The sequence below is a fragment of the Hylobates moloch genome, unplaced genomic scaffold, assembly GCF_009828535.3.
Source record: "Hylobates moloch isolate HMO894 unplaced genomic scaffold, HMol_V3 SCAFFOLD_4, whole genome shotgun sequence".
NCBI lineage: Eukaryota > Metazoa > Chordata > Mammalia > Primates > Hylobatidae > Hylobates > Hylobates moloch.
This window is the reverse complement of record NW_026652279.1, coordinates 4,584,375-4,601,831: the sequence shown is the minus strand read 5'-3', so window position 1 is coordinate 4,601,831 and position 17,457 is coordinate 4,584,375. Positions and strand designations below refer to the sequence as shown.

Below are 17,457 nucleotides of genomic sequence, written 5' to 3'. Positions count from 1 at the left end.
GGTAGCTGAACTGAGGTCATAGTCCAGCTTAGATATGGAGTGGCTGTGAAAGGGAGGGGCTGGCCTCTAGGAAGCCCTTCAGCTTTAATAGTAGGGGAATAGGCACCTCGATTTACCCTCACACAAGAGTGGCCAGAATGTGGCTGAGGCCACTCCTCCAAATCCAGGGGTTAGAAAGTGGCAATGGATGCTAAGAGGCCTGAAAGCAAGAAGACCAGAATATTCACGGTCAGGACACGAGAGGGTGAGAGTCAGCCTTCTAGATAGGTGTTCTGTGTAGAGACACATCTCAGCCTGGAATTTTCTAGCTCGCAGTTTAAAATCCAGCTTCACCCCTCCTCTTCTTTCACTTTTAGTGTCTCCTTAAGTGATTTGGTATTGAGAAAGGAACAAGATGCAGAGCTAGTTTTATGACAGTTGTAGAGTCACCCCCAAATATTTTCAGAAAGACAAAACAAAAGCATGGCGTCTGAAAGATACCAATATAGTTCTATTTATTTTGCAACCAGCACTACTTGGAATGGCACCTTGTAAACAATACAAATGCCACTTTTGGAAGGGATTCATAGTTAAATAATACCGTGTATCTCTTGCAGAATATCTTGGGTTCCAAATCCACTCCAACCTAGGAGAAATCAGGAACCCTGAATCAAATATACCCTCTCTGCCACTGGAAGAACCACCCACCTAATATCTTTTTTGTCTAGCACAGTGGTTCTTAGAGTGTGGGCCTCGAACCAGCAGCACTAGCAGCCCCAGTAAACTTGTTAGAAATGCAAGTTCTCAATCCCCACCCCCCAGCTCTACTGAATCAACAACTTTAGGGGACCCACCAATCCAGGTTGTCACCAGGTGATGCTGAGGCTCATTCAAGTTTGAGAACCGCTGCTCTAGAAAAAGTATGTTGTTGCTTCTGTGGAAAAACAGTGCTCTCCAAAGCATGTAACCTGAATTTTTCAGTTAGTAGCTCTATAGAGATCTATCTAAACCTGTATAGTTAACATTGCCAAATTACAGTGGTCGATGAACAAGAAATCGATGTTTGACAGAATTTTCAAAAACAATGAAGTGAAATCAAACAAAAAAGGGATCCTTTTGCCTTTTTAACTGAACTGGTTACAACCTATGATCTTTGACAAGTTGTTATTCCTGCATGTCTTTTCCTCACTTTGTAAAGCAGCATCTCCTGTTACCAATACCATTTCAGAGCAATTCTGGCAGGTACAAATTTACACTTTATGTCAAAATCATTCGACGTCAAATTGTTTTATCACCTGCTTTTATTGGTGAACTCTGTACTTGTACCTTACAGACTTAGTAAAATTAGTTTGTTTTATTTAAAATAAAAGTTGTCATGCTGACATAGGTGATCAAGAAGCAAATTTAAGAGACAACACTAATTTTTAGTTGTTTACTTTTATTGGAATATTGAGATTAATAGTGTTCAGAAAGTAGTCCGAGGAGAGGTTATCAGGGAAGCAGAAGCTGCTATCTGATACTTTTAATAATTACAAATGGGAATCATCAGAACAAATGGAAAAAACATAATCCATTGTTAGGTTCGTAATAATATATTTTATAGTGAGAATTAACTGAGAAAGCCAAGCATACACTAAATGTTCAGATTTTATCATCTCAGACACAAAGCAGAAAGCTGCCTTCTAATTGCCTAATTGCCTTAGAAGGCTTGTAGGGTAATGAATGAATGGTTTTATTCACAGAGATATTTATCTCCTAATAATGACCACAAATATCCTGGCTCTTCATGTTAAACAGTCTCCATACTTTTTGCTGTGATTTGTAAACCCTTTCTGAACTGTAAACTTATATTTAACAGCATTTTTCTCTGGGTTAATTCTCCACTAAAAAACAAAATGCTTTAAATTGCTCCATTTTTCCCCCAGTTGAGTGTGTGCATGCACATGCTAATTATATAAACAAATGTGTGTTCAGTTCATTAACAACCTGAATTTTGTGTAAAGAAATTTAAAAACCACAGCTTAAGGAAGTTGTAGATTGTAGCATATACACAAAAAGTTACAAACAAAACATCACGTGTTTTGTGGAGGCCAGTAAATTCATCCTGATATCTAACTGTAGATTCATGGACATTTCATGTTAAAAAAAAAAAAATTTGCTTTTGTTAAGCATGGTGGCTTGCACCCATAATCCCAGCTACTCAAGAGGCTGAGGCAGAAGAATCACTTGAGGCCAGGAGTTCAAGGCTGCAGTGAGCTATGATCACACTGCTGCACCCCAGCCTGGACAACAGAACAAGACCCTGTCTCTTAAAAAAATTTTTAATAAACTTTGTAAATTACCATTTGAGATTTTACCAGAGAATTTGAAGACAGCCTACCTGTTGTTTATCATTTTGCTTTTCTTTGGAAGAGTATGAAGAAATGGACTGAACAGGATTTTACTGTTTGGGGGTATTTTTTATAAAATGGGGGAGAGGAAATTTTCTCATATTTCAAATAGGGCATTTTTATTATCAAAAAAGAAGGAAAGCTGACTGATTAACCCGTAACAGGAGGTACATTGCTGTCATTTGCCAAGTCTTTTGTGCAGTCAGACTGGTCTAGTATAAAGGATTTTCCCAACTTATGCTGGATCCTTGAGAAGGCCTATAAATAAGACCATTTGTTTGGTCTCGAGATGACTTGCATTTGCAAACTGAAGAATGTTCCAATAGAAGTTTTATGGTGACACACCAATCTGCAAACTGGCTCAGCCAGTAGTCAAAACAAGTCACTATGAGATCTGGGAAGCTGAAGGCTTTGAATGGGTCAGATTATCCTGCATTTAGTTTGGAACAGATAAATTTGGGCTATAAATATGTATCCTCCCTTTATGTTTTCAACTTGTATGGTCCATAACAAATAGAGTATATATGTATGCACCTAAAGATGACACAGAACCAGGATAATATGATGATCAAACTGAAATCATTTCTTTAAGCTGGAGTCCTTTTTATTACAATGAGTAACAGTTTTCTAAAATTGGAAAACATGTGGTTTGTTCTTCAATGAATACATGAGCACTTAAATAAATCTGAACATCTGTAGTTATAAGCAGGAAATTGAGCCATTTAAGATGTTTAACACTGGGAAAGACAAACACAAGTCACCTGGTTTTCATAGGAATTTTTGTGCATAATTCAGGGACCCCAAACCCAAGTGCCTACAAGAGAGATAGGTAATACAATTTAGCAATGTGGACCAGGTGGGTGCCTGTCCTAGGTAAGGAAGAAGCTGTTAGCCACCAATTAGTAATGCTAACTGTTCCAAATTTTCAAGGAAACAGAAATCAGAATTGTATTCTCAAACTTCCCTAATTTAGAAAAATGTTGGCAACTGGTTCAAATTTCTTAAGAAGCTGTGAGCCAAACAGAACAAGTTCAGGGGCTGGACTTAACCTTCAAGCCACCAGTTTGCCCATTTTACCATTTCACAAGAAATGAGCTACAGCTCTGCACATGTTTCCAAAATGATAACCCAAACACAACCCATCCCCTTTGGAAGCAAGCCCTGATTAGCTGGGCTTCTCCTGAGCTCACATCGATCATTGTAGTTGTTTCTTCTAAAATGGACAGTTTCCTCCTGCTAGAGATTTGATTTGATGGTGTCAGCATATGAGGTTCCCGTCATTTCATGACATGTCTTCTTTCAGGCCTGATGGAATCGGAACTGTGACTGTTGAAGAAAAGGAACGTTTTGAAGAAATCAAAGAGAGGCTCCGAGTTCTGCTGGAAAATCAGATTACACATTTTAGGTAAGGATCTGGGGCTGGAGAGCTTTAGTTAGGAGATGAGAGTGGGAAGGGAAAACTAAAGGACTTAATTTTCCAAAACTGTAAATCTACCAGAGGATACATTGGATATTTAGAAATAACTAAGTAGAACAAGCAAATCAATCGGATATGGTTCCGCAATAACCAGGAAACTTGCATTCTTAAGATCATGTTATTTCCACTTAAAGAACAAATCCTTCCATGTTTGAGATGACCCTGGTCATCAATCTATTATAAAAAGTGGAATTTGAAGCTTCTTCAAGGTTCTTAGGTAAAAACGAATAAATAAATATCTTGTGAATCAGAACATGGTGAACAAGGAAGGAAGGCAGTGATACTCCTAGAAGCGTCTCCACTTTTTCCGCTACCTCAGAAACAGCACTGGCTGGCTACACAGGGAAAGAATGAACCTTGCATCAGCCTGGGTGGATTGAATCTCCCCTGCATACTCAAGAGAGCCAGCAGATTCTGTGCTTGAGCCTTACACCACATAGCCCACTTCTCCCTTGGAGCAAATCAGGTGTTTTTAGTGCTGTCCTTGTGGTTCTGGACCAGAAATCCTGAAATAGTAACTGAAAAATAATAATAGCATTTCTAATGGTTCCTATTTATTAAATACTTCCTATATACCAGATACAGAACTGGAGGCTGGAGAAGTATTAACTCATGTCATAACAACTTTGTAAGGTAGTTATCATAATCCCCATTTAAACCAGGAACAAAATGAGACTGAGAGAGGTTAAGGAACTTGCCCAAGCAATCCAGCTGGCAAGTAGAAGAAGTGGGATGCTTACATAAGATAGTCCGGGTTTAAGTAGCCATGCTAGTCTCTCTGTCCCATGCACAGTGTTCTGAAGGGCCGGTGACAACCTGAAGCCAGTCACTGGAACTTGTAGTGGTACCTGACATAGTTTTTTTCTTTGCCATCAAAATCCTCCTGGATAAATCTTTATTGATGATACACTATATGTAAAATGCATTACCAGTAGCAGACGGTCCATAACAATAGGAAACTACAAGCAGGGAAGGATAGCTAGCAGAATCATGAATTTGCTCTAAATCACTTTTCTATTCCATATATCGATCTTTTGGGGACTTAAGTAAGTGTATTTGAACTTCAGCCTGTTCCAACTAATACTTTTTTAACGCCAGTCTCGATAATAACATATAAGGTCACATTTGAGCTAACAAATAGTTCTCCTTCACAATAGAAATCTAAACAGAGCCTTATGTCACCACTCTGAATATTCTTTTCTGCTGCAGACATTTGCAGAGTCCCTCTTTAGTCATTATTCACACATACACATATATACATTATATACACACATATATGGTGTGAATTCAGATTAACATAACACAACGTGACAAAATAAAAAGCATTTTCCATTCCTCAGAGAGAGTTGCTATAGGAATCAAATTGCAGCATATTTCTTGCTAAAATGTAATAATTTAGGCAACCTGAAGAATTTTGTCTTTTTTAGGTATTGCTTTCCATTTGGTCGACCTGAAGGTGCTTTGAAAGCTACTCTCTCACTCTTGGAAAGGGTAAGAATGAAAGTAAAAGATAGATCACATATATATAAAAAGGCATAAGCATAATTGTAATGAAATGTTTTGGTTGAATGACCTAGTTGTAATTTTTATAGGATTTGTTTACCATTCATCAAATATCAGAATAGAAGCGAGGAAACTGCCAAAACTCTTGATATTTTATCTTCAAACTCCCAAATAGGATATACAGAAGATATGTTCCTAGCCCTTCCCTGATTCATGGACGGCCTTTGCCAATGCTTTGCAATTCTGTTGCTTTCTCTTTAAGCATGGCTCTCAATCTGTATTAAGTCACAAAGAACTGATTTTAAACTTTCACGCTTCTAAGAAGTATAGATGAGTGACACATTTGCTTGAACCTTCTTAATAATCCCTCTTTTTCCTACTTGAAGGTTTTGATGAAAGATATTGTTACCCCAGTGCCACAAGAGGAGGTAAAAACAGTCATCCGTAAATGTCTGGAACAGGCTGCGTTAGTCAACTATTCTCGGCTCTCAGAGTATGCCAAAATCGAAGGTAAGGCTCCCTTCTGCCCCCAGTTTTGAATTTAAATTTTGATATGCCTCCCTGGGGAAGTCTTTCTCTTTTCTCAAGGGCACCCGAAAACAGTGGTCCATCTGAGTATATTAAGCTGAAACCTGGAAGCACTTGAAATGTCGAAGTTTCCTTGGCTGTGGCCAAGTAAATGAATTAAAAGACATTACAGGGGCTCAGAAAACAGTCTTTGTAAGGGAGCAATATTGAAAACAGGATGTTATCAGATAACTAAGTTCCTTCTGAGAGTCTGTGTTGGCCCTAAGTAGCGGCTCTGTGGCTGATGTTTTCCTATGAAGGAGTTCTATAGAATTGCCCCCTTCTTTAAACAGAGGAAAATAAAGAACTCTGTTGTCTGCTGCTGATAGCATTGGAAGCAATACAAGAACTGAAAAGAGCGAGATCAAGGTTTTGCTCTTTCTTGCCCCCGAAAATACCTTGTCTTTTGGTAGTGTTTCAAGCTCGATGGCAGGTTGGTGCTGAGCCATCTATGATGGCTCCAGGTTGGCTTTAGATCGCATTCATTCTTCTTACTACAGACCTTAGCTGCTTGTTACCACTGCCCTCTCAAGTTTTAGGGAAGTGGTCACTGATGACCCAGTAATCACCAAAGGTGCTTTGAGTAAACTCTACTTGAAAAGATATGGTTCTTTGAGACCTATTCATTCACGAAGGTATTAATCACTTTTCATTGTTACCCTGTTGGCTGCTATAGGGTGATTTGAAAGCCACACCCAACTTGACCAGTGGTGTAAGTGTATAAATGTGGAAGTTCTGTGTGCAAAACTTGATGTGTCCGCATTCTGGAATCTGATGTTCTCTCACACGTGAAACATGACACCTGACTAAAACTAGCAAATGCGCATTGTCTGCCTCAAGACAACTGGGGGGAAAAGAAACTAACCAATCACTCAGACCCCATCACTTACTCTGCCAAAATCCTTGTTTCCTTAGAGAATTAGGTTAAGATTATGTCAAATTCACAGTGTTCTGTACATTACATGTCCTCCCTCTCTCAATTTTGTCTGTCTGACAATGCAAATTGTGTACCAGTGGTAATGAATTCATTGTTATGCATCCAGGGAGAAACACTTAAGAATTGGGCACCAAAAGGATGTTTATCAACTCTTGACTTGGTAATGAGTGACAAAAATAGAGGAACAAGAGGTCGTTAAAGGGCTATATTAGCAAATAATTGTTCCAGCATTTACTGTCCCAGGACGTAATGATTGGTTGTATTTGGTAAAGTCAGCCAGGTACCTAACAATTCTAGGCAAGGCCAGAGAGGGGATGGGATCAAGAAACGTTCTGTTGCCATGGCTGCTGCCTCATAGGTCTTGGTCTAGCTATTACTAGTCTTTTGGTAAGATCTGCTCTCTTCTTTCAGATAAATCTATCCAAAAACAAACTTTAAGATCTGTAAGTAAAAATGCATTCATTTCCAAAGTAGATCAGCTGGTCTGTAATTTCCTTTTGTGCCTCAATTCTTCTTGGTTGTGTTAATTATCTTTTGCACTGTGACTTTTAGGTCTGGGGATTCTTTGAAGAAACCAATTCTTTTTTTTCAACTCTGTTTTCAGAGAAGTACCTCATTCCACACTACCTGCTCTCTTCCGCTTCTCTCCTTCCTTGTCCGTGATTGGCTCAGCCACTTTAATGTGACCTCTGCAAAAGTGGCTGAGACACCAATTTCAAAGCATGCTGGGATTGTTAATTCAGACAACCCAACATCCTCTGGCTGCATGTATCGGGTTTTCTTTCATGAACATAGTCCACCATAGGCTGAGACATTGCAGCCTGAAAGATATTACTACCAGACAACTTTCTTTTACAAGGCTCTGATCCTACCCTCAGAGAAGAAACCTTTCATTTTTTACATTTGAGCCACTCTGTGAGAATTAACAGCTTAGTTATCTGAGAATTCTGGAAAGAAGTTGGAGTAATATTGCTGGAGACTATGTTTATGAAGAAACACCTCAAGAGCCTTAGATACTAAAGTCTGAAATCCTTAGTATCTTGGAGCCTTAAATCAATGAAATTTTGTTTCCCTTTACTCATGATGTTTTGGTCATTGTATTCTTGCAAACAGCTCTAAAGAGACGTGTAAAATCATGGTCACAATCTCTCTCGTGACTCACGGCATGCTGAATGGTTAATCCAGTAGATCTCCAATTTTGAAACTCCTTTTTCTTTTATCCTGTGTTTATCCCAAAATACTCTGTGGCTATTTTCCTTTGAGCTAATGTAACGTTTTCCTCTAACCTATGACCTTTAACCTCTTTACCTCTGACCTAAGCCTCTTGCATGCCCAAATCCTCTTTTATAGGGAAAAAGAGAGAAATGTATGAGCATCCTGTCTTCTGCTTGGCCTCCCAAGTGATGGATTTAACCATTCGTGAGTACCTACCACCTCCTCACCATGCTGTCTTCACTCTTTCTGTTTTCATTATTTCAAGAAAATCCAGATCCAAACCAACTCACTCTCCTTGCTTCAAGTTTTTTAGCATTGGCTTGTCTGTTGGTTCTGTCTGTGAAACCCAGTGTGAGAAGTCCAGTCACTTTTTATCAGCCTAAAACAGGTTAGACAATTAAGCCATTTGTTTGTGATAAACTCAGATTTGTCTGTAAGTTTTTCAGTTATTCTCTGTCTGTGACCTGAATGCATTTTTACTTTGCTTGTGTGTAACCCTAATTTGTAAAGTGCTTGTCACTGGTACACAATCAAAAGGTAGCAGCTAGGCTGGGGAGCAATGCATTAGGTGTCAGATAAAGGACATTTGGGGCAAAACCATGCCTTCTTTTCCATGTTTAAGATGCCAAACTATTATGGGTATGAGATCACACCAGGTGGTCCATTCTCTGTAAAAAATAGATCTTATATGCCTCCTGTCTGTTCTCTCTCAAGCTGGGAAGCTTTTCCTTGTTCCCTCTGGAGATTTTGACTTGTCCTTGTCCTCTAAACTTTGCCTAGAACATATGACTTAATTGTCACTTGGAGAGTTCATGTATGTTTCATAGCTTGATTTCACATTAAACTTAATTTTACTAATTTTCTATTTGTGCAGCATTTTCCACCTCTGTGAAGGAGCCTTTTTTTGCTGGCCCCCAAACTTCGGGGCGGTGGGAACCCAAGGGCAACCTTTTCTTTCCAATATCATGTATCACACATAAGTGGGGGGCATTTTGGTCCACTTGCTCATTAATTCTGCATATGTGTTCTTGTTTCTCTCTCTTCTCTCCTTGTTGTGCTCTCTCTTTCAAATAGAGAATCAAAAGGATGCAGGTGAACCAATTGTATATGCATTATAAATTATCAGGACTGTTGAGTTATATTCAGTTTTTGTTTTTGTTTTTCAATAGCTCCTTAAGGTATGTACTCCCAGAGAGCCATGTGGAGTTGCAGTAATACTTAAGGAGTTAATTTGTGCTGTCTAAATACATCTCATGCCCATTTGATGTTGACCTTTATAGGGCAGAATTTCTGAAAAGGCATAAGCTTTAAAGGAATAGAATTCTGGTTTGCTGCAGAGCTTCATTTCATCCTTCGTTATAGGATTCCAGTGATTTGGCCTCATGTGCATTTTTTAAAAAGTTATTTAACCAAATGAATCTTCCTCTTTGTTTTTCATTTCTTTTTTCTGTTTTCTGCCCTACTGAGAAGTTTGTGTTCTTTGATGAATGTTTATCAGCCAAGACAGAGAGAAGTTGTATCCATGTTGCTCTTGTACGTATCGCATGATAAAGCAGGAAGCATGGACAGGATGACCGAACAGGGGCTGTTGCTGGAAGTTTTATTAGAGGAAAGCTCTTGGAAAGTTCTGGCTTCGGAAATTTTCTTCTTGTTTGGTCCCAAAACTTCTGATCTTATTTTGAGGAGAAGTCTGACTTAAAACTTTAATAAATTAGAATAGGGATCATCGTTTTGGTAGTCTAAAGAGTTGTCAAAAATAACTATCAGTTAATCCAAATTAACAGTTGAGCACATTTCAAAACATTTCAGAAAGCATTCCTGAGCACATTCCAAGCATAGGGCTACCAATACTTGTTGGTATTGAATACTTATTGGCATTTGAAGACTCATAAACCTATGTTCAAGACACAAGAAACTTTCTCTCTGGTAGGGAAGACATTTATTAAATCATTTATTTACTCATTCATTCATTTATTAGACAAATGGTTAGTGGGAGCCTACCCTGTAGCAGGTACAGTGTTAAAAGCCAGAGACTATGTAAACAAGAGGGAAACAGCTATTAGCCTCATGGAGTATACATGCAAATGGGTGTATGTATGTAAATCAGTATATTGCAAGGCCTGTTGGTAGAGTTATGTGTAAGAGGGGTGGGGCATTGTCAGAAAATCATGGAAGTCTTCACGAGATGGTAAGGATTGAACTGCATCTTGAGAGATGAATTAGAATAAGTGAAGGGGAGCTAGGATTGGGAATGGAAAGTCATCCTACATCAACAGAGTAATATCTGCAAATATGTAAAGCCAGATAGCTAATACAAAATAATGAATGCTTATTTAATGCATGTCATGTTCCAGGTATGATTCTAAGCATATTATTAACTTATTTCTCCTCAAAATCCCTTATAGGAGGGAACTATTATTATTCCCATTGTAGAGATGAGCAAACGGAGGCACAGAACTTAAAAAACACACATCCAGAAGTATAAGTGGTATAGCTGGAGTCAGCCCAGGCAGAAGCCACGCTTTTAACTACTTTGTAATTAATTCAACGTAGCTGCAAAACAGTGAAATGATAGTAGTGGGTGGGTGCTGATGATGGCAAGGTAGGCAGGGACAGGACTTCAAAGGTCTTTCTATGCCATAATAATGCTGAATTCAGACTGTATCTCATGGTTCAAAATTTCTTAACTTGAAAATCATGCCAACTTTTGCATGCATGTGGATTTTTTCAGAAGAAAGATTCCACAGGTCTCAACTGCAAAGGTGATGAAGAGTCACTGAAGGCTGTTTATGCAAAGGGATGGGTTGGCGGTTTACACTGCGGAAAAATCACACTAGCAGGAATTAAGAGAAAGGACTGAAGAGAGGGAATAGGGTAGAACTGGACTTAAAAGTTGAGGTTAAAGCAGAGATGGGTTTGAAGCTTGGTATAGTGAAGGTTTTTCTATCAGGTCTCAGTTGCAATCATAATTACTTCTTTCCTGGCCTTTAAATGTTTTTTTTTTCTTACCCCTTCCCTCCATTTTCAATTTTCTTAATGAGAATAGAGCACAAATTCATGGATAGGTCTACATAACCAACTGTATGGAGGTGGTAGGGCACCACCGGAGTTACATGTTCAAATTGTGGGGAGGTGGGTAGAATACTGGGGACTGAAATATGGACAGCTGCTGAGTCCTTTAGTCAGACTATGCTTTAAGAATCTACAGGGCTATGCAGATGGCATTTTGGTGGACTTATGCTTTATGTTTGGTGGCATTATTAGAAATTAAATGTTCAATTTAATTACAGTACCTCCAAAAAAAGATGCAAAAGCCTGCTAGTCTATGAAAGAAAAGCTGTGACTCCTGCAAATGAATTATATTATTTTAAATACATTTCCATGTAAACCGTCACACATTCTGAACCCAGCAAGCTCTGAGAAAGTCTACACTACTATTGCTGTTTTGCCTCAGTTCTTGGCTAAATACTTGCATAATTTTCTGAGCATCATAACGATTCCACTGGAATTTGAAATAAAACAACTTTTTCCTCCAAATATGCCAAGGATTTGCAAAATCAGACAGATGATGATTTGTAGAGAGACAGCAGATAGATATAGACAGAAATAAATAGGTAGGCAGGCAGATAGATAGATAGATAGATAGATAGATAGATAGATAGATAGATAGATAATAGATAGATAGATAGATAGATAGATAGATAGATAGATAGATAGATAGATGCAGAAATAGGTAGGTGGGAGGAAAGGAGAGGAGAGAGCAGAGGAAAGGAGAGGAGAGAGGGTAGATAGGTGGGTGGGTGAATGGATGAATGATGGGTAGGTGGGGAGAGAGAGAGAGAGAAGAGAGCAGCCACCTATGAACCTATGGGCCTTGGCCCTGTGCTAAGGGCTTCTGATTCATTCTTAACCTTAGACTCGTAAAGAAGGCTTCTTTTTTACACCCTTTACAGATGAAGGAGCTGTGATTCAGTGAGGATAAGTAACTTTCTGAAGCAGGATTTGAACTCAGGTCTGTCTAAATTTAAATACCATGCATTTTTGTCTCTTTCTACCATGTAGACTTTTTAGCTGATGTAGTGAGCACTTAGACAATATCCATTCATTCAGTGGATAAGGTCAAGTATAATACCTACCACTTTTTACATAGGAAGACTACAAATTAACAGAGCAGTCCCAAGGGACCAATAATAGTGAATCTCATCCCCACAGGATGGCCATTCTGAGATTAGGACCATCTCATGCTTCACGTCTTATACATGAAGGACTAAGTGTTTCTCTTTTATTTCTTTCTTTCTTTTTTTTTTTTTTTTTTTTTTTTTTGAGACAGAGTCTTGCTTTAGAGTACAGTGATGGGATCCTGGCTCACGGCAACAACTACCTCCTGGGTTCAAACAATACTTTTGTCTCAGCATCCAAAGTAGCTGAGACTATAGGCACACACCACCATGCCCAGCTAATTTTTTGTATTTTTAGTAGAGATGGGGTTTTACCATGTTGGCCAGGTTGGTCTTGAACTCCTGGCCTCAAGTGATCCACCCACCTCGGCCTCCTAAAGTGCTGAGATTACAGGCATGAGCCACCACACCCAGCATTTCCATCCTTTTTGTTTCAGTGGTGCATAAATCAGGGTTTCCAAGCCCAGGTTATTCTGTGGACTAGCACCTCATCTATACTTTACAATAAGTGGGGAGGACAAAGAGAAACATGTTTTAAACACTGTCACCAAGAAAGATTTTGGGAAAAAAAGGATGTGTTAAAATATGCTGTGAACCCACAAACATGAAACCAGTGTCTCTCTCTTCTATCAGGAAAAAAGATGTGATGCTGCAGATGATGATAAAAATTGTTGTTTATTGAGAATTTAATATGTGCTAAGTAGTTATGCATATCTCATTTAATTCTCACCATGACCCTGTGAGATGTGTTTTATTACCATATTTCATTGAATCTAAAGGGCCATCAATTATAAGCTGCGCCATTCATATACTATATTGTGACATACTATCAAACATAAGATGCATCCAGATTTCAGAAATGTTAAAATGTGCCTCTTACTTCAATGAAATAAGAACTTATGCATTCACGCATGGAAATCCTGAAGTAGAAAGATGTTAAGTCACTTCCCCAAGGTTAAACATCTGGTTAATTGTAGAGTCAAAATTTGAACATGACCCTGTTTAATTCCAAAGTCCCCATTTTCAACTTCTACACTATAAAATGCTTGTGATTTGTTAGCAATTAGATTGTATAACACAAAAGAGGTTTCTTGATCGTTGACAGGTGGAAAAATCAAGGCCTGGAGAAAAGAAGCCAGGTTCAAAATCAAATGAGTAGTCAGTGACTCTCCAGTCTCTTGTCCTATGTGCTATTCAAGAGCCATCACCACCCCACCAGGCTGCCTTACCTTTCAGTCAAGACATAACGGCCCTATCCACAATCCGTTAACTGGTCTAAGCTTCCAGTAGGACGCTCGATGACATCCAGCATCCACATGTTAGAATCATATACGTGCAACTCTAAGAAAACACTACCTCAAAACCAGCCTGAGCACTCAATGATTTGTTATACCCCAAATTCAAATCCTTATCTTGCCTCCACTGGGCTTTCTAACCTCTGTAACCTCACTTTTATTTTCTGTAAAAGATGCTAATAATGGTTCCTCCCCCAGAGAATTATTGCAAAGATTAAAATACATATTCTAAATAAATCTCTTAGCACAAGTGCCTGGCACATAGTAAGTGCTCATTATATATATTAATTTTTTATTTGTTTGAAAGTATTTAAAAGGATGTTCTTCCAAGTTGAAATGTATAGTATAAAGATATCATTCGATTTCAGAAATGAATCATAAAACAGTGCTTCTTCAACTTTAATGCCCATCTGAATCACTGGGGATCTTGTTGAAATGTAGGTTCTGATTCAGCAGGTCTTGGGTGGAGCCTGGGAATATGCATTCTTAACAAGCTTCCAGTTGATGCTGAAGCTGCTGTTCCAGGGATGGTACTTTGAGGGTCAAGGGAATATAAGAGGTATTCAAATTGTCTTTTATTATAAATTTCAAATACAACATTGCAATCTCCATATATATTTGTTAAATACCCACTAGGTTCCAGGAGCTATGCCAGACACCAGGGGAGTGTGTGATGAGCAAAAGCAGTCATGCTCCCTACCCTTGTTGAGCTTACCAAAAAAAAAAAAAAAAGAAGAAGAAAACACAGGCATGAAACAAGCAATCACGATCTGATGATGATAGTAAAGGGAACAAGCAAGGTGTCACAGGAGTGCAGTACAAGGGGATTTTACCCAGGCCAGGGTCTTTGATGCATTGCAGAGCAGGGGATAGTGCCAGAGAAGGGCATGATGTAGGTCAAAGACTGGACCCCCAAGAAGAACTGACTGGGGTGTTCCCCAGCCTTGTTTCAGTGTTTGCCTCTATTCATCATCCCTCCAGATGCTCCAAGCTCCTGCCCAAGAGAGCTTGTGGCAATGTACATAAAAGTTTATTTGGGGACTAAGTGGGTACTTAGTAGTACTACTGAATCAGAGAAAAAACTCAAATAGCCTAAGCAAGAAAAGAGAATTTTTTGGCCCATGTAGCTAGGAAATCCATGGAGAAGTTGGTTTCAGAAATGAAAAATGTTCATGTGTTTTCATATCTCCAACTGCTGACAGCCTTCTTTAATGTGACTGGAGCTAATGGTTGAAGTTTGGGAAGCAGTGTGGCCACAAATAGCACCAGCCTTTTATCCTAGCTAATGACTCTAGAAGAAAAAGAGTGTTGCTCTCCAAGCAACTGTGTACAATTCCAGGGAAGGGCCACAGTGGCCCAGCTTGGGTCACATGCCAGCCCCAGAGCCAATCATAGTACCCATGATGACATGAGGTACTATGGTTGGCCAGGTGTAGCTCACGTGACTTCCCCTGAAGGATACTTTCCTTGGAAGTCCCACCAAAATAACATGGAGTAGAGAAGGTAACTCCCCTGAGCAAGGTTCTTGCACATACAAGGACGGATTTCCAACACAATGTCCATGCAGAATTAAGCTCACTTTTCTTATATGCAACAGCTCAGCCCGAGGAACAAAGCCTGAGTTGGCATACAATACCAAATTAGAGAAGAAAAACCATTACAAGAGCGTTATTTCTTTCTTTAATTTAAATTAATTTGTATTAAGTTAAATACAATTATTTTTAATTGTCTTAAACAGTAAGTGTGTGTGTGTTTTTTTTTTTTGAGACGGAGTCTTGCTCTGTCGCCCAGGCTGGAGTGCAGTGGGGTGATCTCGGCTCACTGCAGCCTCCGCCTCCCGGGTTCAAGCGATTCTCCTGCCTCAGCCTGCTGAGTAGCTGGGAATACAGGTGCACACCACCATGCCCAGCTAATTTTTATATTTTTAGTAGAGACAGGGTTTCACCATGTTGGCCAGGATGGTCTCGAACTCCTGACCTCATGATCCTCCTGCCTCAGCCTCCCAAAGTGCTGGGATTACAGGTGTGAGCCATTGCACACAGCTGTCTTAAATAGTATTTAATTGCATTAAGACAGCTGATGTTATTCTCTGGCTTGGAAGTTTAAGTTATGATGTTTACTATTCAGAATTCAGCTTAGTACATTTGTTAAGTAACCAGGGACTTTCGATAAGAGATAAGAGTTCCTGTGTAGTTTGTATGTATACTGAAAACACAGAGCATTTTATTTTTCATGAAAGCACTGCATTGGACAGGATCCACTGCAGATTCCCTTCTACCAATATTTGATGACCTACCCTGGCCCCAGCACTTCTCTAGGCCCTAGAAATACAGAATTCCCTGGCAGACAGGGAGATAGACAAATGTATATAATTTCCTATTATCAAGGGCCACAAGTGCTCAAGTAGAAGCATCGACAGAGGAGCTGAAGCTTTGCTATGATGGCACTCTCTTGTTATGGCATATGAAGGCATAACCCTTGTCATGAAGGGAAGCTCTCAAAGGTTTTCAAGCAGGAGCATGACAAGTTCAGATGTGTGCTTAACAGAGATCACTCTGACTGCTGCATGGCAGAGAATGAACTGCAGAAGAGAAAAGGGACCGAAGGCTGCCTTGGAGGCTTCAGCAACAGTCGAGGTGGAAATGATGAGACCTGAGTCACAAGCCCACCCCCTCCGTAAGAGTGTGGATGAGCACGTGATCTAGTATGGTGTGAGATAAAATCAAGAGACATTTTGGAGGTAGACTGGACAAGCTATACCACCTGTCCTTACAGGGAAGAGACAACGATGACTCCAACGAAAAGCATAGGAAAAATCCATGATCCATCCAACAGCCTGTATTAACACACACTTTAGACTGACCTAGAGCTGGAACCTTTTGAAAGGGAGTGGATATCGGAGAATAAAGGGGATCAAGTATACACAATAGACAGTCCCACTAAAGAAATTGTATTAGATTTCAACCTTGCATGTTTTTGGCCTATGTAGCCATCATTTTAGGGAAGCTGGGTATTCAGGATAGTATGATGTGGCTATCTGCTAAGCTTTCTGTTGCTACATGAGCTTTTATCTACCCCCACCCCCAAATCATAGCAAATTGCTACAGGCTAGTTATTTTCTGTCATTGCATAATACAAATACTAGCATCTTCAGTAACACATCAATAGGCTGGAACTTGGTAATAAGTGAGTTTCCATCAATCATATTCATCTCTCATATGGTATTTCAGGGACTGGCAATTCACTAGCTAGAGCCAGAGTTGGTCAGGTTATTTAAGGGCTAATTGGAGTGTCTCTTGCTCCTGGATGCATCTCTTCCTTGGCTTAGATGAGCATGCAGCGGAATTCTCTTTTTGTTTTTCTGCAGTCACATTTAACTCTCTCTCTGGAAGCCAAGCAGATTTAATTGTGTAAACATGAGCAATGGTAATTGGGTAAATGAAGTTGGAAACCAAGGTATGATGTTTTTGTTTTGCTCTGTGAGGAAAAAAAATAGGGAGCTTGTTTTTCTATGGTGGCAAACCTCACTGTCAGAATTCTGGACAGACAGTTGGCAGGAGGAAATCCCTTTATGAATTTCTCATCAAGACCCATTTAGCTGAAATATGTATCTGCTGCCTCATGGGTGACAGATCAACCCAGGGGCGCTTTATTGTTTTATTCACCACCAGATCAAGTCTTTCTCTACCCAGGTTCAGTTAACTGGGTGAGAATGAGTCAGGAATTTCCGTGAGAATTGCACATGCAGGTAACATGCATTCACTGAAAGAGCCATGAGGATGGATTACCAGAAATGCTCTTAACTTTAGGCAGTGCTGTCAGTGGAAAACCAGATTTTAGCAAAACATAAAATATGGAGTACTATTTTTTATGATGAAAGGATTAGTAGTTGCCTCCTTTTAAATGGTTATCACTT

General features: G+C 39.4%; 1 protein-coding gene across 6 annotated transcripts in view; it reads left to right on the top strand.

Annotated features, from left to right (window-relative positions):
- CADPS (calcium dependent secretion activator) overlaps nucleotides 1-17,457 on the top strand; it is a 487,405-nt gene that overhangs the window by 360,951 nt on the left and 108,997 nt on the right. For 4 of the 6 annotated variants that reach the window (XM_058437125.1, XM_058437123.1, XM_058437122.1 and 1 more), the window contains exons 14-16: nucleotides 3,673-3,774; nucleotides 5,274-5,337; nucleotides 5,736-5,859. In XM_058437125.1, the coding sequence (XP_058293108.1) occupies nucleotides 3,673-3,774; nucleotides 5,274-5,337; nucleotides 5,736-5,859 (290 nt within the window). Of the gene's footprint in view, nucleotides 1-3,672; nucleotides 3,775-5,273; nucleotides 5,338-5,735; nucleotides 5,860-8,203; nucleotides 8,273-17,457 lie in introns of all 6 variants that reach the window. The other 2 variants (XM_032149412.2, XM_032149411.2) reach the window with 1 other exon arrangement.